The 25539-nt window shown below is 42.3% G+C and overlaps 1 protein-coding gene across 1 annotated transcript; it reads left to right on the top strand.

Annotated features, from left to right (window-relative positions):
- Positions 1-1091: 1091 nt before the first annotated feature.
- On the top strand, positions 1092-7565 carry LOC118302872. The gene is made up of 2 exons (XM_035629375.2): positions 1092-5851; positions 6111-7565. Exons 1-2 carry the CDS (start codon positions 5661-5663, stop codon positions 6628-6630), a joined length of 711 nt encoding a protein of 236 aa, XP_035485268.1. The 5' UTR covers positions 1092-5660; the 3' UTR covers positions 6631-7565.
- The last annotated feature ends 17974 nt before the right edge of the window (positions 7566-25539 follow it).

The following is a 25539-nucleotide window of genomic DNA, read 5'->3' as shown; positions in this document are numbered from 1 at the left end:
GTGGCTGCTTGACTTTACAGTTATATAGTCTGTCAAAAAATATAGTATTAGAGACTCATCTATATTCTGAGATGTAGCTCTTTAGTTCCATTTTATCCTACAGATGTGACATAACAGTGTTGTCAACATAAAAATGTGAGCTACACTCTTTAGTGGACTTCACATTTTCCATTATCTGAAGCATTTATCACACTCATTTATTAATTTTAAGCCTGTATATTAAATGCGTTCTATAATTTTAATATTGCCCAACTTTTTGTGTTTTTTACCTTCACTTAAAAATAAATCTTAGAGTTAATCTATAACTTCTGGTTCTGGCTCATAAATTATGTTTATATTTTAACTATTTTTGTTTTTAATACTGACTGAATATGTGAGATTTCACATTCCAATCTGGCTATTAATTGACAAATAACTCATACACTACAGATAAAACCTTAATCAATAACAGGTTTGTGTGATTTAAATATATTTTAAAAGCTGTGTAACAGTACATGTAATAATAAGAACCGAGTGATTAATTTTTCTTCTTTGCTGTTGGAGACAGAACATGGTCAGCACAGTGGAGTCCTTCAGGCCGGTCCTTCCCTAATAACAATGACAAGACACAAATAAAAAATAGTAAGACAAGTTTGTAAATAAAGAGGTTTGTGTGCTTGTGTTCTGTAGATATTCAACTGTCTTTGAATGTAGTTTTAGATTTCACAGTGTTCTACCAACACAGTGAATGTACAGTACAGTACGTATAGAATATTAAATTGTTGTCAAAGCTTACGGGCACTGTAGAATCATGTTTTGTTCTCATGTTTCACTTAGGAAAAATGTGACCATTAAGTTATTCACAAACCATATGTGGACCTGGGGTCAGTGCTGAAGTGATGAGTCCGAGTTCAGTTCTGCCTCATGTTGAGCTTCCACTGGTCCAGTCTGTCTGGATCATCTGGAGGAAAATTACACAATTACAAACCACGTCACATGCGATCACAACAAGTCTGTTTCTGCATCCTAATTATCCTTTGTGTCGGTTTTAGTAAAAAATTATGAATCAAACCTCTTGTGTTCTTCTGTTTCATTTTAAGTTACCGCAATAAAAAAACTCCATCACAACACAGAACACACCGCATCCTCTAAGTTAACATTATCTTCTAAAACAATTTTGATATGTGACATTAACACTTGCGTTACAAATACCTTAATGTACCTTGACAGTTAGCGTTAATGTTATGTTCTTCTTGAGATACAGAGACGCTCCCAGTATTTTTGACTTGTAATTTGTGTTTGGGGGACACATGAGCCAGAAGGCGTTGTTGGCTCTGCTCAGTTTTATTTTGCAAATCTACAGAATTCAGTAGAAGCCTCTCGCTGATGAATATGTCTGCCTGCAGAGGTGAACCTCTCAAGAGTTGGCAGTGAAGTGAGATCTGTGCTCAAAACCTCTGTTTGGAGCATTATTAATTACTTCAGAGTCTGCAGAACTGGCTTTGTCTTTATAAAAGAAAAATTGAATTCGCTTGCTCTGAAAAGTTGAGCAGCGTTTCGATCATGGATCTGTAAGGATATGTGTCGTCTTGCGATATCAATCTATCCCCAGAACAACGTCGCATTGGCTAAAATTGTATTCAGAGGATAATTGATAAGAGCCACTGGGGCATCGACTGCCAGGTCTGACCCATCAACGTTGGCAATTTTTTACTCTGAGGTGCAGCAAGGTGTTGTTTAAATCCAGATATTTATCCCCATCTCCGGGTATAAACAATTCAATCAGTCCGCTACATGGGTAAAACTTCTGTAAACTGTTTTTTTTGATAGACAACTGCGTCATCGGAGCTGTAAATATATCCAGCTCAGCCATGCTCCATTCTGAAGATTTATTATGTAAAAGAGCCATGTTTCAAAAAAAAGTAAAAGATGTCTGCGGATCTGGATCCTGCTGTTTTTATTGCTGCTGCTGCATTTGAAGACTTCCTTCCTTCGACGCGGTTTCTGGCGACTGATTTTCTCTTATCAGTGCGACGTCGTTTATTACCCCCCACGACACACGTTGGCCAGGAGGTCTCTTTATTGCTCTCCTGGTGAGAACCATTATAGCTCCGGCTCTCTCTTGGTTGTCGCTACCCCTGGTAAATTTACCCACGGCATGGTTTATAACATACGATGCAATGTTTTTAGCAGCGGATTTAAGATGAGGCTTAGCGACTGCAAACCCTCTTTTGACAAAAGGGGATACGAATCTGAATAATTTCGCAAATATAGACCCTATATCTCTCCCGTTCATGACTGGTGAACCATAAAAAACAGGTAGAGACCCTCCAGCCTGGTTCTCATAGTAGCTCACAAAACAACGAGGGTCCTGATGCATCATCTTGTCGGCACTGGTCTGAAATGCAGCTGGATGTTACACTTGCCGTATGTAAACTGCACCGGTTGGTTTTGATCCGTTTTAATCTCCATATGTTTCAATTTGTTTCTTCGCCACAGGTATGTAGTAGGCGGGGCTTAAAGACTGATTGATAATATAGCCAAACTTGCCTTGTATAGGCACGGTTCTCGTATGTGTCTCCTACTAACTGATGGCGTACCACGTCACCGTGTGGAGATGAATTTTTCTTTAATGTAAACCATTCACCCGGTTTCATACCCAGTATGGAGGCCAAAGGCGGAAAGAATCGCAATTCGCAATTGCTGGTCGCCACATAACCGTATCTCTTTTGAATATTACTGTACATAAAGGTTATGTCTGCTTCCCTTTGATGGGAGTTCATCAAAGCTTCTGAAGCTAATATAGGTCATCGAAATAGCCGCCTCGAATTTTTTGACGATGTTTATCATCGTTATTGTGTCTCCATTCAAAATACCCCTCATCTTCGGGGAGGTTAAACCAGGTGTGAGGATATGTAATCTCTGTCAAAGCGCCTTCCCACAGCCCTGCTAAATCAATATGCTGAGCCAGGTCCACCTGATAATTAGAACTGGTATTATTTTCAAATACGCTAAGACTGGCGTTTGAAGGCAGATTGACGTAAAAACCCCTCTCCCTGTGATTGATCCATGGTGCTCTGATGCTGAAAATTAAACTGTGGTTTTTATACATTCAGCAGATCGTCGGCCGTGACCCAAGAATTAAACTTTTCTGGCCAATTACGCCATTTTACTAATTTCTGTTTCTCTCCTCTGACGACGCGCTCATCCAACACACGTTCTACCACATAAATCTTATTAGGAGCCACATTTACTTTTTGCAACTCTGCTTCATAAAATATACCTTTAATGGGCTCTCCGTCATAATCTTTCAGTCTGTAGACTGGGGTAAGAAGCGGCACACATTCATTCACTGTTAACACCTCGTATTTCTTATCAACTAACACCCCTCACTTTGAAGATTCCTACAACATCTTCCTGCTTAAAATTAATCTTAAACTTATTGCTGTAGCGTACGGTGATGGATTAGTACAGGTTTTGAAAAACTTGAAGGGTGTTTTCAACCGTTGCCTACATAGGTGCCATTTTTATACTTTTATGATAGCTGTGATTATATCTGTGAACACTTGTTGATTCTGACTCGGGTGGTCCACTTGACAACCAAAACAGGTTTCCTTTTGAAAATATGCAAGGCCTCGCTGAATAAATGAACCAGTATAGATTCTACCATTTTTAAGCTGTTGTCGCAGGTGACAGCCGCTGCTGCTGTCGCCCTCAGAGGACACCGAATCGCAGTTCCTGAGTGGAGAGTCTGGGGATGGCGGAAGCAGGTGCAGTTTATAGGGGGTCCAAAAAATGATGACCAGACGTACGGTGTATGACCGGAAACAAGTGCACTTAAAAAGAAGGGGGCGGGGCTTAGGTGTAATAAAACTGTCAAACTGAGTTTGACGAGGGGTGTACAATTCATCTCACTAGCCCCATAAAGGCATGCACCTTCTTCTTGATGGTCGGCACCGGATATGAGTGTATGGCATCCACCTTCCCTAATCGAGGCTTGACCACCCCCTGGCCCTCAATGTGGCCCAGGTACTCCACCTGTTCCTTTGCCAAGGAACACTTTGTGCGGATTGATGGTCAGCCCAGCTGCCTTAATTTAAAGGAGGACAACAGGCCACAACATTCGCCTGATCTCCAATCGGATTCTCCCAGTGTTCTTGCAGGAGATCCAGTGGCCCCCTCACCTGACGACCATAGAGAAGCTCAAAGGGCGAGAATTCTGTTGAAGCCTGTGGCACCTCACGGTATGCAAACAGCAGGTATGGCAGCCATTGGCCCCAATCCAAGCCTGTATGGGAGACAAACTTCCGCAGCAAGTTTTTGAGAGTCTGATTGAATCGTTCCACCAGCCCCTCCATCTGGGGGTGGTATGGGGTGGTCTGAATACCCTTGATCCCTACCAACTGATACATTTGCTTCACCAGTTTTAGAAAGGAAGTTTGTCCCACAGTCTGCGAGGACCTCTCTGGGAATGCCTACCCTTGAGAATAACTGCAAAAGACAATTGGGAACCTGTCTGGGTTTAATAGATCTAAGGGGAAAAGCTTCTGCATAAAGGGTGGCATAATCACAAACTATCAAAGATGTACTGATTGACTGAGGAGCTTCTCTCAAGGGGCCCCCCTATATCCATGCCAATTTGGTTAGATAGTTTGTCAATGATGGGCAAGGGCTGAAGTTAGCTGACATGTTTCACATGAATCACAAAAATCCTTAACCTCGGTGTACATGCGTGGCCAAACAAATCTCCTGGCAATCCTGCTGAGGGACTTTTGGAATGCTAGGTGGCCTGCCCAGGGAATAGAATAACCTAGCTCCATGACCTTCTGTCTAAGGCCCTGTGGTAAAGCTAAGGTCTCATCCTTCCTCTGCCGCTGGTAGAGAATGCAATTCTTAATCACATAGCTATCATCAGCTAAACAGTCAGCCTTGCAATGTTTCTCACCCTCAACCTCTATGACCTTGACAAACAAGGATTTTAGCATTGAGTCAGCTTGCTGCACTGCTGCTATGTCAGAGGGAATGTGAAAATCTAAAGGCTGGTTGGGCTGTGTTACTTCCTCACACTGTTCCCTGGCAGTGGCCAAAAACTTTTCCCTCCTCTAGGCTCTGGACTTTGGCTGCTTGACTGGACCTGCCTCTAACTCTGCATGGTGGAAAGGTAAATCCTTAAGAGTACCTCTTGTCCTTTGTGCCCTAGTTGTGACAATGTTACCTGCAGTAACTGCAGTTTGGTGAACTTGCAGCTCAACCTGCAGCTCATCCTCAGCGCCCTCTACCTGTCCTGGCCATTATGAGTACCTGGTCATGCCTTTTGGGCTCACAAATGCTCCTGCCGTGTTTCAAGCCATGATTAATGATGTACTTAGAGACTTTCTTGACCATTTTGTTTATGTTTACCTCAATGACATTCTCATTTATTCCCCGGACCTTGACACGCACCGAGACCATGTGACTAGAGTTCTGAAAAGACTGTTAGAACACCAACTCTATGTCAAAGCAGAGAAGAGTGTGTGGCTTCATTGTAGCCCCTGGAAGAGTACAGATGGACCTGGCTAAAATTAGCGCTGTGGCTGAATGGCCCACACCTGATAGCCGCAAAAAGGTTCAGCAGTTCTTAGGATTCGCTAACTTTTACAGGCAGTTCATCAGAGGCTTTAGCGCAATAGCTGCCCTTCTCCATGCTCTTACCTCCTCCCAGGTGCAGTTCCACTGGTCTCCGGAAGCGGAGACTGCCTTCCAGATCCTCAAGCGGCACTTCACCTCGGCCCCATCCTCATGATGCCAGACCCGCAGCGTCAGTTCGTGGTCGAGGTAGATGCTTCCAACGAGGGGATCGGGGCAGTCCTCTCTCAACGCTCGGAGCAGGATGGTAAGATTCATCCCTGCGCCTTTTTGTCACGGCGGCTGTCCAAGGCAGAACGCAACAATGACGTCGGCAACTGGGAGCTGCTGGCGTTCAAGGCCGCCCTGGAGGAATGGAGGCACTGGCTATAGGGGGCAAACCATCCGTTCATCGTCTGGACTGACCACAAGAATCTGGAATACATCAAGAAGGCTAAAAGACTAAATTCTCGCCAGGCCAGGTGGGCGCTTTTCTTTAACCGTTTTTCTTTTTCTCTCTCTTACAGGCCGGGGTCCCGAAACGTCAAACCAGACGTCTTGTCCCGACTCTTTGACCCTGAGCCTCTTGCCAAAGAATCTCTCCTTCCACTAAGCTGTGTGGTTGGAGCGGTGACTTGGCAGATAGAAAAGGAGGTTAAGCAGGCTAATGGTGAGGCTCCGCCACCTAGTGGGTGCCCGGAGAATCGGTTGTTTGTTCTGTTTGAGGTGATCCACTGGGCCCACACCTCGCTGCTTTCCTGCCAATCCGGGAGTTCAGAGGACGATGTTCGCCATCTCTCGGAGGTTCTGGTGGCCATCCATGGAGCCGGAGGTCCGGGAGTACGTAGAGGCATGTACGGTCTGCACCCGAAACAAAACATCCTCCGGATCCCGCATGGGTCTCTTGCAACCACTCCCCATCCCCTCCAGACCGTGGTCCGACATCTCCATGGACTTCGTCACAGGGTTCCCGGTATCTCAAGGAAACACCACTATCCTAGATTCGTCAATGCTGCCGTATCTGGGCAGCCGCCCGACAGGTGCTGATTCGACAAGGGGACAGAGTCAAAAAGACTGCAGACCGCAAGAGATGGCCTGCTCCCGCCTACCAGCCAGGTCAGAGAGTGTGGCTCTCTGCCAAGGATCTCCACCTCAGAGTTCCCTCCAAGAAGCTGGCGCCACGGTTCGTGGGCCTGTTCCCCATCACCAAGTTCATCGCCCCGCGGCAGTTTGTCTTTGCCTGCCTCGATCTCTCCGGGTACACACTACCTTCCATGTCAGCCAGATTAAACCTGCCAAGGAGAGTCCGATGGTCCCAGCCGCGACACCTCCCCCGCCTCCTGAGGTGATAGACGGCAGCCCAGTGTATAAGGTCAAGCAGTTGCTGGTGGTACGCAACCGGCCCTAGAGGGGGGACTACTGTCACACCACGGTGAGGGTTGTCTCGTCCTGGGTTTTTTGTCTCATGACTTCCTGTTTTATTTTGAAAACTAACTCTCCTCTTGTTTCAGGTTACTTGCCCTACCTCATGTGTCACTGGTCTGATTTCTGATCTTGTCCACCTGTTCCCCATTCACCTCAGGTGTTTTATAGTCTGCGTCTCCCTTTGTCCTGTGCCTGAGTGTTATCGTTTCAGCTGAGCACCCCAGCCCCATGTCACAGTCCTCGCCTTGCTTTTCTCGTATTTTGGTTTGTACTCTTTGCCTCCTTGTGAGTGATTTTTTGTTTGTAATTATCAATAGCGCAGTTTCATACCGCAGTTTTAGTTCATAGCCTTTTTTCTTTACCTCCGTTGGAGTGATTTATGTTTAGTCAATTAGATTAGTCTTGAGGTTATTTTCTCTCTGTGTTTACGAGTGTTTTTTGTTCTTAAGTAGAATTGCCTTATGTTTCGTTATAAAGAGGAATTTTCTACAGCCTGTTATTTTTGTCACTCTGTCTGAGGTTTTAAGATTATTGAATAAAAGCCTGCCTGAACTGTCTACTGCATCTGAGTCCTCTTTATAGTCCAGGCCTGACAGCTTGAGTTGCCATGGTAGGTGTGAGAGTCCAACGCACTAACCCTGCGGGGGCCAGCCGCGGATAGTTGTTATTCATTGACAGACAATCAGATTGCAGCATTTTTCTCCACTGTCCATTCTGCTGAATTGACAAAAGAGGCAGGTGAAACTCTCTGTATATCAGTATTTGTATAGAGGATAGTGTACACTATCAGACATATTATTCATATTGAAAAGAAGCAGACCAGTGTTTGAAGATGAAATCAAGTGAAACAAGGTTTTAACTTAAAAGCTATATTTTATTAAATATACTCAGCTATGTGCCTTCAATGGAATTTTAAACTAAATGCTGTTTGCTAACAACCAGAGAATAGTTTCTTCTCACAGGTGATCACTGAGATGAAGAAATCAATCTGTCATACAGTGTTAAAACAACTCTCAGACCCAGAATCTGAGTCGTGTTTATACCAAGTAGGTTCTCACATTTGAGGCATTTGCTTAGGTGACTGGTGCAAACCAAACATTGACAACAAAAAAATAGAAAGATTAGGGAGGATAAGCAAATTAAATTAAAAACAAGCACTGTACGTAAAAGAAAAGAGCAATAAATTGAAGCAAACAATAAAAAAGTAAAACTATATAAGAATGCTATACAGGATTTTCCGTAAAAGATGTGCAAAAATCAATGTTGTGGAATGAGCAGGGATGATGGGGGGGGGTCTAGGTTAGTGGGGGTCTCTGACCTTGTTGATCAAGCCGGCTGCAGAGGGGAAGAAGCTGGTGTGAGGTTTTGGTTCTGATGGTGGGGAGTATCACAACAGCAGCGTACCAGATGGTGATGGAGGAGGTGAGAATGGACTCAATAATGGCTGTTTGCACCATCATTGTCTTTGGCAATTTAAATTTCTTCAGCTGCCCCAGGAAGTACATACTCTACTGTGCTTTTTGATGAACTGACGTTCAGCTCCCACTTGAGGTCCTGGGAGATGATGGTGCCCAGGAAGCGGAAGGACCCCACAGTGTTGACGGGGCAGACACACAGGGGGATGAGGGGGGAGGGTGAGGCCAAGCAAGAAAGGGAGAAGGAACACAGCCCTGGGGAGCCGGGAGTCAGAGACATGTTTCCCCAGCTTCACATGCTGCCTCCTGTCCGAGAGGAAGTACTCAACCTGTTTACAACATACAGAGCAGTAGACTAATATACATAATATTATTATTAATAATGATAATGCCTATATTTATATAGCACTTTACATATAGTTAAGAAGAGAGGCAACCAAGCTAGAAATAAACAGTTAACCACTGCCGTGGTGAAACTACACATTTCTGAATATGGACTACAAAAAGCATCTTATAGTTCTTAGCTGGTTGATTCATGCTAAACATGGACAACACTGAAAAATATTAATTCATTACCGAAGTTGGAATTTAAATAAAAACAATTATCTAGGCTACGAAACTGAAAGGAAAAGGTTGTCACATTGAGAATGTTTGCTCTCATTCCTGTCCACTCATATTCATCCACGGCACCATGTGATATCAGATGCAAATGCTTCATATGCAAACTTAATTTATTTGAAGACTTGATTCTCTTCTCATCGTCATTTTCATACTCTTCTTCTTCTACTTCTTAAGATTGAATCATTTACGTTCGTACATGGCGCATCATGTTAAATATTGCTGCCGCAATGAATTGTGGGGCGTCTATTTCTCCTTTCCTTTCGCATAGGAAAGTCCAGTGTACCCTATACTAAAGGAGATAGGAAAGGAAGCATTGAAGCAACTATATTATTACTATAACTATATATAATATGATGTCCTTGAATGTATCAATAAAGACGATTCAGATTTTAAATAAAAATAAATACAAAAAGGCAAGTATTACTAAGGATATTATAGCAGATCTTACACAAGAAAAAGAAAAAGAAGAAGAAGTCATATACCTGTATCCCGTCTCTTTGGCGGACCACAGTCAGGACATCTTGTTGGACTCTTTCCTCTCAGAGGTGCAGAGGAACATCAGTTGGATCCTGATCTTCTACTTTGATCCTCCCAGGCCTGTGACACAGTGTGAGAAAAAAACAGTATGCGATTTGATAAACAAGTTTATCTTCTTCACTCGTACATAAGCTAAAGTAATAGTAGAATAGTAAAATCATTGGCCTAAAATGTGATTGTTTTTATAAAACTTTATCTATTTATTATAATTATTCTCTATTGTTGCTGCAGATTTTAGTATTTAGAAGCAAAAATGAATTGTAGGTGAACCAAAAGTGGGTCAAATCAAGGAAAAGGCTAGTTTTGATTGAAATAATATAAACACACTTCCTCATTCATTACAAGTTTGTGAATATGTTGATATTCTAAGGATTTTATCTGTATTTATTTTTATTTTTTTTACATTATTCACTCAGTTCACTAAATTCAACAGTTTTTGATTGTATGATGTGTTATGGCAATAAACATGAATTGAAGTGAACTAAGTAAAACTGTATAGGAAGACATTCAGGATCAAACTTCAATTAAAAACAGTCGCTGGTAAATTAACTGTACTTTTTGATCTTGTAGGCGACTGTAACTGAAAAAAGCAAATAATGATTGAAACGAAAAATCTTATGAATCAATATATTTTATTAACATATCAAAATATTGGTAAATAAGGTTACGTATTCGTTCATTCATTTATTCCTTCATGTGCCACAGTAATAAACAAAATGACAGTACAGAAAATGTACGTTACTATCAGGAAACATGCAGTTGTTAGTAAACTTACGTGTTTATCCATTCAGTCATTCATTCAGTTTTGGTCGAGGCTATGGTTTATCTTCAACCTTGGTTTGGCATTAAAACTGTAGCATCAGTTAAAATTAAGGTGAAGGATTGCTCAGGACCATTGATAACAGCAGCCACGCCCACTAGAGATTTTTCAACTTATTTGCCCCAAACAAGTGTATGAGCTACAGAATGTATTCCCGTGTTTTAAAGGACTAGGTTCAGGAGAAAACCTTGGCCAGACTAATTGTAGTTCTGTAGTGAATGTGACCTTAAGACAGTCTCCCTTGCCATCAGGTGTATATTTCGTTTGTGGGGATAAGGCCTACAGTTGCGTGCTTTATGATAGGCCACAGGGTACAAGCTATTTAGCTTATCTGATCCCACTGACTAGGAAAGCGGACCCCACAGAACTAGCTGCGCTCTATCCTCCCATACATAGACAAAGACGAGAGATTTCGGAGAGAAATAGAATAGCGAGCATGTTCCTCCCATGGTATGGTATTTATGTAACACAGGAGGAGCTTCATTCCCTGACTAAAGTGGTTGAAAGGCATCTCAATGTGTTTTACACATCAAAATCAGATCTTCCCGCTGGGTGCCAAGACTGTCTCCATCTCGTTCCATCAACACTCAATACAGAGTTTACATCACAGCTACATGGTGTGTCAGGCCAGACCGGCTACAGTGATGCCGTGACCCGGATCCACGCTGCTTCAGACTGGTTCATCGTCGCTTCTGGAGCTGTGGCACAACACCAGCATTGTCATCAGAGGTTGCTACATGTATCACACATAAAATCTTTTTCAGTATTGGAAAATAATTAAAAAATACATTCAAAAGTTAAGAAGTGTAAAAAACATTAACAGTAATAATATTTGCAACTTTACATTTTCTGTTTAGAGGATACATTTTACAATTTTTCGTGTACAATTTTTCAAGTGTGACATTTTTCTTTTCTTCTCTCTCCCTTTGGAAATGACATGTTTTGGGAGAAATGGATCAAGACAAAGTTTCAGACAACTTTTCCTTTGGAAGGGGGAGGTTTATCAGTGGTTTATTCAGTAAACTAAGCAACTTGATAACCCACATTTTCAGCAGGTAGGACAGACTATAAGAGAACAGTTGAAGAGTGAGTGCGAAGAAAGAGGTGCTAGCGGCACACAAGCTCAGAGCAGTGTATAGCAGCAACCTAGAGACTCCACTTACCTCAACTTGAGTCTTTGTCTGATGTGAGAGAGCCTCCAGTTTTCCGAGGAGATGGGTCTGACAAGAAAACAATCTGTGAGTGGGAGGAGCTAATGGAAGTGTACTTCAGGAAACGAGGCATACCACTGAAAGAGCAGCACCCTGAAATAATGTCTAAGTTGATGGGTAAGGCAAAAGACATTGTGAGGATAACTTTGAGAAGTAGTCCATCCCTGAAACCTCAGGAAAATTCAAAGATTATCTATGCCATTCTCAGTCAAAATTTTCGTGAAGTGACTTATTCATGAATGCTCATGGCTGACTTCTACCGCACAGTTCCACTGACAGGAGAGACCCCTGTAGAGTACTGGCTCCGGTTGAACAAGGCAATTGATGCAGCAGAGGAGGGCTTGAAAAGGCTTGGTCGACATATGGAAGACCCATGTCAGGAGGCAGCCATGATGTTTGTTAAATACTGCCCAGGTCCCACTCTCACAGCTGTTTTCAAGTTTAAAGTGCCAGATAAATGGACAGCCAGTGAGATTCAGGAGCAAAGCAACAGCTACAAGGTTGAAATAAAGGACAGGTGCGCTCTAAATCAAAGTGCTTTAAACCAGTGACAGTTCATGCTCAAACTCCTGCACCTGATGATTCAGTCACCTCATGCCACACAGGAAAGACACCTCTGCAGACTGAGAGCAGTGCGTCCAGACCCCTTTGTAATGACAACTGCCTGAAAATGTTTGTCAGTCTCTTAGACCGTGCTCTCTCACAAACTAAACCACACTGTGCACAAAGTTTCCACTGACCAGTTTCAGCAGGTCTGCCAGTCCTAGGAGCACTCCACTCTTGCTAACTGCTGACAACAACGCTTATTCATAGCATGCCTCGAGCCAAACCACATCAAGAGAAACTGTCCTTATCGCCAATCCAGCCAGGGTCAGCGTACCTCACCCCCACAGAACACCCAGCCTTTAAACTAGCTGGCCCGCATTCGTTGAGGTTGTGTGGGCACAAAGGGAAGAAGAAACCCTCAAAGGTGGTAATGTTGAAGAGCACTTTATGAGAGCTGGTGCTAAAGTAGTAGCACAAAACACACAGAGAGTGGGTCCCTATGATGAACTGTTTTATACTCCAGTCAACATAAACAACTCATTTTAGGTGCAGGGGATGCTTGACTCTGGTTCCATGGCCTGTACACTCAGTGAACAAGCAGAACAAAATATGTTGAGTGAAATCCCCTCTCAGATCCCATTCTCTTTGCTCAGGAGGTTGTTTTAGTAGGATGTGGAGGTAAACTAAGCAAACCAAAGTGAATGTATGAAGTGGAAATGTAACTGTATGGAGAGAGTTGTATTGTGCCTATTCTTGTAGTGCCCAGACAACTTGATGATTTGATCAGATTTGGTCATCAGATTTCTCATGCATCAGTTGAAAATAAACAGTGACTATTGGCGTCTTGTGTCCAGTGGCTCCTCCTTCCAGAGTGTGAGCAGTTTCTTGACCTCATGGCAAACTCATCTCGGTGGAGAAGGGAGGAGCTCCCAGACAGGATCGAGACTGTTAAGCTCCAGCAGTCAGTCCCTCTTTTGGCAAGAAAAGAAGAGCTAGTTTGGGGTAAACTGGCAATTAATATCCCCATGTCTCCAGGCAGCACAGTGATTGTTGAGCCCACTTCATCCAAGTCCATTCCCCGTAACATCATGGTCGTTACACCATTGTTGGGTGATAGATGGGTCCCAATGAAGGTCACAAACATGTTAGAAAAACCCATCACTCTGAAGAGGAACTGTAAACTGGCGGATGTGTCTCCATGTTTGGCTGTGGAAGACTTTGATGTTTTCCAGGGCTGGTGCCCTGGAAAACCTCCTGTTTGAAGAAGCCAAACAGGAGGAACATAATGGTGCTAAGCTCACATATCTCAAACAGCGACTACAGCAGGTTGGGTGCACTGACATTGATATCGACCACTGTCATGCTGACCACATAGGGAGAGAAAGGTTGATTGAGCTGCTGGAAGGAACAGGGAGATTTTAGGTGGCTAAATGCAAGAACCCTCAAGGATGCACATCCACTACCACACCAGTCAGACTGTCTGGCAGCCCTGGGTGGAAACACCTATTTCAGAACAATGGACTTGACCTCTGGCTTCTATAACATCCCGATGGCAGAGGAGGACAAGAAATTCACTGCATTCACAACCCATATGGGGCTTTATGAGTATAACAGAATGCCCCAAGGTCTGTGCAACAGCTCCAGCTCATTCATGCGACTGATGCTCAGTATATTTGGATATCTCAATTTCAGCAGTCTGCTACCTTGATGACTTACTTGTGTTTGCAGAGGCTTTGAGGTTGTCTTCAAATGGCTCTGACTCCACAACCTTAAACTGAGAAATGCCACTTGATGAGATCCTCAGTCAAATTCCTGGGTCACATCATAAATGTTAGTCAAGTCAAGTCAACTCAATTTATTTCTATAGCGCATTTACAGACGGCTGAGCCGCACCAAAGTGCTTCACAAGAAAGTGCTTAAGTGCAATAAACAAAGAATAATACAATACAATAATATAATAGGTAAAGTAAAGCAAAAAGAAAATTTAAAAGGTAACCAGGGCACACTATGCACTGGCACTTAAAAAGGAGACACTAATCGAAGGCTAGTGAAAAGAGGTGGGTCTTTAAATGGGACTTAAAAATATTCAGAGACTGGGCTGCACGATGTGCAGGGGGAGGCAGTTCCAGAGTCTGGGGGCCGCTACTGCAAAGTCTCTGTCCCCCCTGGTTTTTAACCTGGACCTGGGCACTTCCAACAGTTGGTCATCTGACCGTAGTGCTCTGGAGGGGATGTGGTGGTGGAGAAGATCAGACAGGTACGTGGGGGCCAGACCATGGAGGGATTTGTAAACAGTCAGTAGAAGTTTAAAATCAATGCGGTAGCGGATGGGGAGCCAGTGGAGTGATGCGAGGACCGGGGTGATATGTTCGCGCTTTTTTGTGCAGGTGAGGAGTCGGGCGGCTGAGTTCTGAACCAACTGCGGCCGGCGGAGCTGTGATTGATCAATGACGGTGTATAGAGCGTTACAGTAGTCCAGTTGAGATGTTATGAAGGCATGGATGACTCTCTCTAGATCACTCTGGGGCAGGTAGGATTTGATCTTAGCTAGGGTTCTCAGGTGGAAAAAGCTTTTCCTAACTACTGCACTGACCTGCTGCTTGAACATGAAGGCACTGTCAAAAATCACGCCAAGATTTCTGACAGAAGGCCTGATGTTAGAGGCGAGAGGGCCTAGGGCATCGGTGGAGAAGCCCGTTGATGATTTGCCAAAAACAATGATCTCTGTCTTACTCTCATTGAGGTTGAGGAAGTTTGCACCCATCCAAGCCTTGATGTCAGCCAGACAGTCAAGCAATGCATGGAGTGCACCCTGCCCATCAACCCTTAGAGGGAGATACAGCTGGATGTCGTCGGCAAAGCAGTGGAAGGAGATGTTGTGTTTGACCAGGATTTCCCCTAGGGGTAAGATGTACAACAGAAATAGAATGGGGCCTAGTATAGAGCCTTGAGGGACCCCGCAGGTGAGGGGGGCAACAGAAGAGGTGGAATCTCCAAGCTGGACAGAGAAGGTCCTCTCGGCCAGGTAGAGCTGAAAGAACTTCAGGGCTGTGCCTTTGATGCCTACGTGCTGCTCGAGTCGAGACAGCAGGATCCTGTGATCCACAGTGTAAGCTAGGAGCAGGTCATTAAGGACTCTCAGGAGAGCAGTCTCTGTGGTGTGGGCTGTTCTAAAGCCAGACTGGAATTTCTCATAAATGTTGTTGTTAGTTAAAAAGGATTTCAACTGGACATAAACTTCTCGCTCGAGGACTTTAGACAGGAAGGGTAGTTTGGAGATAGGCCTGAAGTTTGAGAGGATAGAGGGGTCAAGGTTTGGCTTCTTTAGTAGTGGCTGCACCACGTTAACGGCGTGGCAGTCGACCCAGCAAAAGTTGAGGTCATATCAAAGATGTCAAAGGCAGACCTGATGGAGGACGATGGCTGTACTCCATCAGTGAAGAGGCTAAAATCCTTCTTGGGAATGTTTTTTTACTACCAGCACTTTATCCCTAACTGGTCCTCCGTAGCTAAACCATTGTTCGCCCCAACTGCTGGACAAAAGAGACGTGGAAAAGTCAGATCAAACTCTATCACCCGTTTTTACAGAAAACTCAAGCCCTCTGATTGGACAGATGAATGTTATGAGGCCATGTGAAATCTGAAGGGAGTCTCACATCATGACAAAACCTAAGCTTGACGCATGTGAGCAGCGTTGGGTGTCTAAGCTTGCACCTTACACATTCGACCTGAAACACATACCTTGAACCAAGAACATTGTGGCTAATGCTATCAGTAGAGACCCTTTTGCAAAAACTGTCAGTAACAGGCTCATCACAGAGCAGTACAGCCGCCTCCTCGCTGAAGCTGAGTGTGTTAGTCATGGTGGCATCCAATACACTTTTTCGGTTGAAAGTCCAGTGTCACAGATTGACAGAGTCAGTTTGTGGTGTGGAGTCCCTGTCTGGCCCTTTAAAGTGTCACTGTAATCCTGTGTCCATTAAGGCGCTTCTGGATGTTCATGATCAGTGGGAGGCTGCCACTGAGACAAGAGCTATGGAACTGATTCAGTCTGTTTAGAACAAGATTCACTTCCTGTGTTCACGCTAGAGGAGCTCCAGCGCAGTCAGGAAGTTGATCCCATCATATCATTTGTCACGTCATTTGTCATCCGAAGGAGACGTCCTTCTAGGAGAGAGAGAAAGGAGGATTTGTGAAGCTTGTGGACCTCAGAGTCCTTATTTGTGTTTCTGCAGATCACGTGAAGGACTTGAGTCCGTTTTAATGCTGCAGAATACTGTTCAAATTATTTACTGTGATGCAAATTTTTGATAGCGCGTGGCTGATCGCTATTGTATTCTATCTGCCAGAACTCCGACACCAGCGGTTGCACCCCAGGTCTCTGAGTGATGAAATTGCAATATCCGAATCTCACACTGGTGCTTTGTACCACGTGTAAAGCTGACCTGCGCTGTCCATTTCTGGATCGCTAGTTAGCTTTGCTTAAGTGTTTAAACATGTCATTGTCTCTCTCTTTTCCTTTCTCTCTTTCTCCTCCTACTAACCACCAGTACACACAATTACCCTTGTGTTGTTGCAGTAGCGGACTGGGACCAAAATTAGGCCCCCTCAAGTTGGTCCCTTACCGGCCCAATTTCAGAATGGGGCGTTATTTGCTTTGTGATTGCAAATATCAGGCTAACGTGAGATTATGGCACCAGCAGCATTCGGCACACTTACAGGCTTTCATAATTAAATAATACACACTGAAGCAATTTATAAAAAGTTCAAATGAACCACCATGGCACCATCTTAGAATAGAATGGAAATGTATATTTGTATGCAAGTCCAATAAGATGGTATGCACCAGTCAACAGATTGTATTGACGCAATAATTGAAGTTGTTATGGACATTGATCTCATGATCATTGTTTGAATCAGACATGTTCTCATGCCCGGCATCCTTCTCTTCCTCCTCGACATTCGATTAGGCAGCATGGCCTGGACCTCTGCATCTCTGTCACACTTCTCCAGTTGTCCATTCGCCCATTTCACAAAGAGATCTGCTGCTCCCTTTACAGCCTCAAAATCCCTTGCATGTTTCTTCACATTTTGTTCTGTACCAGTGACAAAGCGATGCACTGTCAGAATGTCCATGCCACTCGTTTGGAGGTATTTGGACAGCAGAGTCGTCAGCGCACTCTTCTTTCCGCTTTTCTCCATTTTTGTTGGCGTTAGTTGTTTTCATGTAGGCTTGATATTTCACTTGGATGTATATGATTTGAATAATGACCGCCTAAACTGTCTGGGCCAGTTGAACTATGGTGTTGGTTCTGATTAAATATCCAGCCCCTCCCCACACTTACACAAAAGTGGGACAGCCCATTCTATTTAGTAGGCCGGTGTGATGCGGCATGTGTTGATTTTTTCTTCTTTCCCCAGTGGCCCAAATCACCCCAAAAGTGCATAGGCCCTTCTGGCATTTGCCAGAACTGCCAGATTGTCAGTCGGCCCATGTGGTCCACCATGCGGCACCCCTGTGCACACACGCACGCGCCCACAAACGCATGCACAAGCACACATGTTTGTAGCCTAGCATTAGCTGGTATCGGGTTGGAGTAGCGGTCGCTAACATCACCTTGACTATGCAATCTAGTGCACAGACAGACCCACACACTCACTTATGTCAATTTATGTTTGTGTACAGTTTATGATTGTACTTGTAGCTTCTCTTGTTGATCAGTTTAGAACAGAGATTGATGATAGATGTTTGTTTTAGTTTAGTACTATTGATTATGAATTAGTAGTGCTGAAGTTTAATAAACTCTATTATATTTAAAGAGAAGTTGTCTGTGATAAATTGTGCATATTGTGTTGTAATAACTGCTGGTTGAGAGGGTCAGTGCTCAAAATTCACACCTTCACTGTTCAACTTATGATCTCAATATCATAAATATTGATACACCCATTTCAGACTGATTTCTCAGCATTGGTTAATTAGTCCCTGTCTACAGGGTGGTGCCCCGGATAACTTGTTTCTAGTAATATTTTTATGACTATTAATAATTGTCTTTGATAATGATTAATGAATGCTAATTTCCAAATCTGCTCCTACCGATGCACAACAGTATGTTTATAGACACAATTATTTTTCTTGCAATAACGTATATATTTATATTTATATTTATAAGGGGACCAGACTAATTTTTTTGTATATACGCAAAGTTGTTGTTTGTGTATTTGTACGTTTGTTTGGGGATGCCACCTGGAGTGGGTTGGGGTTGGGATATGTGGTTCAGAACTTTTGTCATTAATGCTGAACCATCTATATTGTTTGATATATGAAACTGATATATAAAGCTGAAAAAAAACGACAACAAAAAACTACTAAAACGTGTTATAGTCTAGCAAGATCGATAGTATTCCGTGTTAAGTTCTTACCAGTGCGAACACCATGTTACGTACCTGGCCTGGCTTCAGTTGCAATGGTAGCGTGCGCGGGCAAAGCGGGCTGGGAGGATCTGTGCAGGCAGAAACAAAGTGCAGCGGAGAGGGAAGAACCAGGAGCAGTTGAATTTTAAATTCTGAGATTATAATAATAATAATAATAAATTTCATTTATAGAGCACTTTTCATTGCTAAAAGCAATCTCAAAGTGCTATAAGTCTACACTCCTCTCCATTCTACCGACTTCCGCTTTAAATATCAAATTATGGACATTGGTGGACCTCCAGTTCATAAACTAGAGGACGGAAAAATTGTTCAGCTATATTCACCGTTACTGTATCTTATTATACTGTGTTGCTAGTTTTCCCATTTCCCTTGACAGTCACATTAAAGATGCATCATCATATGATTACTTGCATGCAAATCAGGGTTCTTGAATGTTAATTTCCTAACATGTACTCAATGAATGCCATCATGATATCTAATAATACATAGCACCACACGTAGCGCCCTTAGGTCAGTCAGCAAATATAGCCAGTTTACGGATGAAGAGGGCATAATCATTGTATGAATGTAATAAAATATCTGCAACATCAGCAAGGGAAACATTTCTCTGGGGTCCATTCCCAGAAGCACACTGTCAAAACAAAACAGGGCTCCTCCACCTAAGACCCCAAGCAACCATGCCTCTATTCATTCTGATTTATTCAACTAATATTCTATTCAGAGGTACACTGAATAATTAAATAAGAGGCTTGTTTAGCAATGGTTCACCATGTCTTCAGGATGTCATCTCTCTGTTGCATTTCATTTGTCTGAAATGGAACAAGATTTCCATCAAGGAATCTGCATATATGCAGGAGGAATAATTTGCATCGTGATTTCATAAATAACCCTAATCAAGTTGGTGGAATATTGAAAAACGTAAATCAAACCTGATTTATTGAATAGATAGAAAGGTGAATATAGTGTTGGTCTAAGAAAACCAACAATAAGTTGAGACAACTAACAAGTATTGTTTGAATAATCAAAGTTTGAACTCTGTGCCATGTAGAAATAAGAAATCCCTGAGCTCCATATTAATCTACTGCTAAATGTGCCATTGCCTCTTGTTTGACTTTAGTTTCCTGGAAATTGGTCAATTAAATATTTCAGGAAATTACTGACCCTTTAAAAAAATATATAGATATTTGTGCTCCATATTTAAAGATATAAGCCTTTATACGGAATGGGCTTAGAGCTGAGACATGCAAAGAGGTTAAGGAAGCGAGACAGAATTTTATCAGACAGACAGGGAGTCAGACCAAAAACTGCTGCATTGGTGAGGCGTGTGGTTTTTCGGGACTGGATACAATAAATCCAAGAAAGTCCTGTAGGAGTATCAAATTAATATTGAAGTGGAATAATTGATGGAGTGGATGCTGATTCAGGAGGAGGGACACCGTGGATGTGTTCAGCAGAAGTATTTACACAGATCAACAGGTTCACAGTGTTTGGCGTCCCAAGATAGTCTGCCTATCTCCGGTGACTGTAATTGTATGTGGCTGAGAGTAATGTCGTCATCTCCCGGCGGCTATGACACCTTGAGAGAGACTTCAGCTGCTTAATGATTGTTTCGGCTTGCCATAGCTAAGATGGCCTTGCTTGGTGCCTGAGAACCAAGAGTTTCCCAGGGGGATAGAAAAAATTCCATGACAAATACATATGGATGAAGGCTTATTAGATACCAAAACACAACAGTTTGTAGTAAAGGATTATATAGCTTGTTTTTTTAATTATTACAACAATTTCATCTTTGTTACAAAGTTCACATGATGGAGAATAAATATGTCACAAAGCATACATTTTGCATAAAGATTTCAACCAGGCTCAGCTTTTTCTGTAATGTAAACACAACACTACGTCTTACGGTGAGGCGCTGTGATGAATAGGACATTGAATACCAGGTGCTGTAAGCTTGACGGAACTCTTGCGGTAACGTATTGTGTCACTTCTGGTTGTTGTCGCTTCTGTGACCTGTGTTTATCCACCGCTCTTCCTCATATCTCTTTAACACTGCGATGTCCTCTAACTATTGGGACAACTATCTGCTCCACCCACACTTTTTTAGTCTAAACACTCACAAATCTCCCTCTTTTAGCGACTCGCTCGCTAACTTACAGCGGTTGACAAGCTCTTATCTGTCCTGGCACCGTAGCTTAGCTAGTTAGCTTTAGCAGCTAACAATAGCTTCTTCCTTTCCTGCTGTCTCTTGCTCTGTTTGCTCCATGTTTAGATACTCCTCTGCCTCCTTTAACGATAATGATACTTGTAGTAAGTGTAGTTTGTTTGCTCAGATGGAGGGGAGGCTCAGTATTTTAGAAGCGCGGTTCTGCACCATGGAGAGTATATCGTTAGCTGATACTGTAAGCCAGTCCCCGCTAGTCGGTGCGAACCGCTTCAGTGTAGCTTCTTCAGCTCCCCCAGCAGCTCCCGGGCAGCCGGGACGACAGGGCGGCTGGGTGACTGAATGTCAAAAAACAGTTATTCTAGTCGTTGTATATCGTCCACCAGGCCCTTACTCTGAATTTTTATCTGAATTTTCCGACTTCTTATCTGAGTTGGTGCTTAGCACAGATAAAGTCATTATAGTGGGTGATTTCAACATTCATGTGGATGTTGCCAACGACAGTCTTAGTTCTGCCTTTAATTCACTCATAGACTCCATTGGTTTTACTTAACATGGAAACAAACCCACTCACTGTTTTAATCACACCCTCGACCTCGTTCTGACATATGGCATAGACATTGACAATCTAATAGTATTTCCTCAAAATCCTCTGTCCGATCACTACTTAGTTACATTTTAATTCGCTATTAATAACTCTGTAAGTAAATTCAAAGAAAAAGTTCCATCGTTATTTACTCCACAGCCATGTGTCGATACAGTACAGGATAGTTATCAAAACTTTACTCCCACACAAATTGATGATGTTGTTGATCGTGCAGCAGCTTCACTACATTCCACACTCGACACTGTTGCCCCTCTGAAAAAGAAGACAGTCAAACAGAGGAGGATAGCTCCATGGTTTAATGCACAGACACGTGCTTTAAAACAGACGACACATAGGTTAGAAAGGAAGTGGCATTCCAATAGTCTAGATGATTCTCACGTAGACAGGAAAAATTGTTTAATTACATATAAGAAAGCCCTCCGAAATGCCAGAACCGATTATAATTCTTCACTAATAGAGGAAAATAAAAACAACCCCAGGTTCCTCTTCAGCACTGTAGCCATGCTGACAGAGAGTAAAAGCTCTACTGTACAGTCTATTCCTCCAACTCTAAGTAGCAATGATTTCATGAGCTTCTTTACTAATAAGATTATTACCATCAGAGAAAAAAATTAGCAGCTTCTTCCTATTAATAGCACTGTCCAGTACAGTAGCCTCTGAACCAACAGTATCGCCTAATTTATATTTAGAATGCTTTTCCCCTATAGATCTGGCTGAGCTGACTGTACTTGTCACTTCATCCAAGCCATCAACCTGTCTTTTAGATCCTATTCCATTAAGGCTATTTAAGGATGTATTACCTTTAATCAATAGATCCACATTAGATCAGACCAATTTATCTCTATGAACAGGCTATGTACCATAGGCCTTTAAGGTGGCAGTAGTTAAACCTCTGCTCAAAAAACCGACTATAGACCCAGATATCTTAGCTAACTATAGACCCATATCAAACCTCCCCTTTATCTCTAAAACCCTCAAAAAACTGTTGCTAACCAGTTATGTGACTATTACGACCTTCTCATGCCCTCAGGCAGTGGACATGTTTATATTCTCGTTCTATTAGATCTTAGTGCTGCATTGGATACCATCGCTCACAAAATTCTGTTACAGACACTAGAACACATTGGGATAAAAGGAACAGCACAAGAATGGTTTGAGTCCTACTTATCTGATAGATTTCAGTTTGTTAACGTTAACAACAAATCTTCCATTCAAACAAAACTGAGACATGGAGTACCACAAGGTTCTGTGCGGGACTAGTTTGCTGTTACGAAAGGTAGTGTTGGTGATGGAATTCGTTCACTTCACTGCTGCTGCTGCTGCTTCTTCAAGAACTTTTCTTCTGGTCCTCATAATTTGTAAGTTTTAGCCAAAAATTTAGATGTAAAACAGGTGTTCAGGAAAATCGTTGGTACCAATCGTACCAAAAATATTTGGTAACCCTTTATTTTAGAAACTAGATGGTAACAAACTATAGTTACTAGGAAAGTACCAAACAACTTACAGTAATTACTAAGTTAGTACCTAGTAAGTACATGGAAACATAAGAGGAAAGTAGATGGTATTATAATTCATGTATTAACACAGTATCAGAAGGAAAGATGTATGTACTAAGTTACTAACTAGTAGATACATACAATACATTGGCGAGTTCCAGTTACTTACCTTGATATACCATTAACTGCCAATCTGAAGTATTTCATTCTGGCCTGATGATGTCATGGGTGCTTAATGAACTTTCAAAGTACCCAGTACTTAATTATTACTTTCTATGTACTGAACATGTACTAGGACTTTAAAATAAAGCCATGCATATTTCCCTGTAAATACCGAGAACTTTCTTACAAAGTACACAGTCTACTTTCAAAGAGTTGGATTTGGTGAACTCAAAAGTGCCATGTTGTTACCTGGTACTTAATTATTACTTTGAAGTACTTTCTTACAAAGTACACATAGTCCTTTAGATGGATATGTACCCAAATAGGATAGGAAGTACAAAGCTATTTTCTTGTAAGTACATGGAAACATGATACTTACAACATGTACATGGATATACCACAGAAATGGCAACCTTAACATGGTTGGATTTATTTAAACATCAAACAGTCTACTAAACATTTATACTTCTTTATTAAACAAAGAACAATCCTCCTACATGGAGTTACAAACTAAAACAATAATTTCAAAGAACCGTTTTTCTCACAAAAATCTTAACGGAACTTGTAAGAAATCAGCAGTAGCTGTCCTCCTTTTTAATTTCTTGAATTTTTTGATTCAAGTCTTGACACGACTCAAGAAACACTTTGCAGTCGCTGGCATGTTTCTGTAGGGTGTCTTTTTAATTGAAGACAGGTTTGCCTTCCTCGCCATCAGCATCAATGGCCATCTTGACAATGATCCCAGTCAAGGCAATGGTGTTCCTGTTTACCTAATTTTTTTGGCAGCTCCGGCTCAGACTGCATGTATTTTGGTAGTCTTATAGGACAAATCTGTAATGATGTGTCATGTCCACTGCATTTTTGACTAAAGGAAAATATATATTTTTTTAATGAGTAACAATAGCAAACAAAGGTAAAGTTGTGAAATAGCTCCTTATGATACACTGCGGGGATATTTATTTAGAAAATCGTCAATTTAGTCATAGAAATTTGAAATTTTCAAACCACTACAACCCAACATATCACTTAATTGTCTTATGACTTGATAACAAAGCATTAACTTCAATCTTTTAAAATGTTCCTATGAATATCATGGACCATCAGTTCTGACATCCGAACTATGAACTTGTGCCAAGTTTTTACATTTTCCCCCACCTCTGTCAGATTATTCAATTAACTCACAGGGCATTCATGTTACACTCACTGAGTGTACCATCAAGGCCTACACTGTAAGTCCATCAAGTTACCTCTCTTTCCAAAACAGTTGGATCTGCGGTACTTGTTCTTCTTCCTCTTTTTGTTCTTCTGCTCAGAGGAACTGGAAAGGACTGAGTGTCGTCATCAGATGTAGATGAGCTGGAAATGGCTTCATGTTTCTTTTTCTTTGGCACTGATAGACAGAAATACAAATGAATTAATACACCTCCAATAAAAGCTATTTTAGCCATTTATGATGGCCTGAATACACACATTAACAATGTTTTATTAGCTTGAAACATTTAGTTCATTGTTGTAAGAGCCATTTTCTGTGGTGTTGTTTTGTGTGCCTCCCACCACTAGAGGGAAGTGGTGCTGCTGTAAATGGGACATTGAGTCAATATAATCAGGTACTGCTGAAGGCAGGTGTGGGCCTGACTGATGAAAGAGGCTAACAGGTTTTGACCTTGTTTAACGTGCTGATACGTGTATGTTGATGGGAATGGATTTTGTTTTATGGTTGGACAATTATGTTAATAATGCAAATCAAATAAGAGGAAATTATTTGATTTGTTGTTTAAACCACACAGAGCTGTATGTAAATAAAGTCTGTTTATAGGAAACAGTGGACATCATCAATGGTACGTGCGTTTATACGGAAGCCAAATCAACCATAAGGATTATTAGGGCCCAAGCAATGGAGGTGCGCAGCCCCAGGTGCACACACCGGAGGGCCGCATGCACCGGAGGTGTAAGGCCCTATGGTTTCCGTAAGGATTATTATTATTATTATTATTATTATTATTATTCAGACACACTGGGTCATTTTTTAGGCTGTTGTGTATAAGTGAATGCAATTTATTTTTGACTGAAGTGGAGTTGATTTTTCTGTTGGAGGTATTTGACTGAAATTTTGGGAGGAGACAAGTATGTCTCATGCTCTGTGGCCCTGCCTGCTTTCTGTCATCTCTCTCGGTTGATGGAGAGCTCAGATGATGACCCTGCCTACGTGACCACGTTCAAGTCTACATTCAGAAAAGACCTGGAGACACGCAAGGGAAATGCCAACATTGCATATCTGATGATTGCTACTGCATTGGACCCTAGATTCAAGGACCTCAAGTGCATACCCAGAGCTGAGAGAAGTGAGGTGTGGGCCTCAGTCACCAACTTAGTCAAGGAACAGAGGGTTATTGCAGAGCAACCTATGGAAGAAAACACCTCAGAGCCACCAAAGAAAAAGTTAACCCTATTGGCTGCTTCATCTGAGTCTGATTCTGAACAGGAAGAAGACTCAATTGAGAACAGTGTGCGTCGATACAGAGC

This window comes from Scophthalmus maximus, chromosome 4 (genome assembly GCF_022379125.1).
Source record: "Scophthalmus maximus strain ysfricsl-2021 chromosome 4, ASM2237912v1, whole genome shotgun sequence".
Taxonomy (NCBI): Eukaryota; Metazoa; Chordata; class Actinopteri; order Pleuronectiformes; family Scophthalmidae; genus Scophthalmus; species Scophthalmus maximus.
The sequence above is the reverse complement of the archived record's forward strand: the minus strand, read 5'-3'. Positions and strand labels throughout refer to the sequence as shown.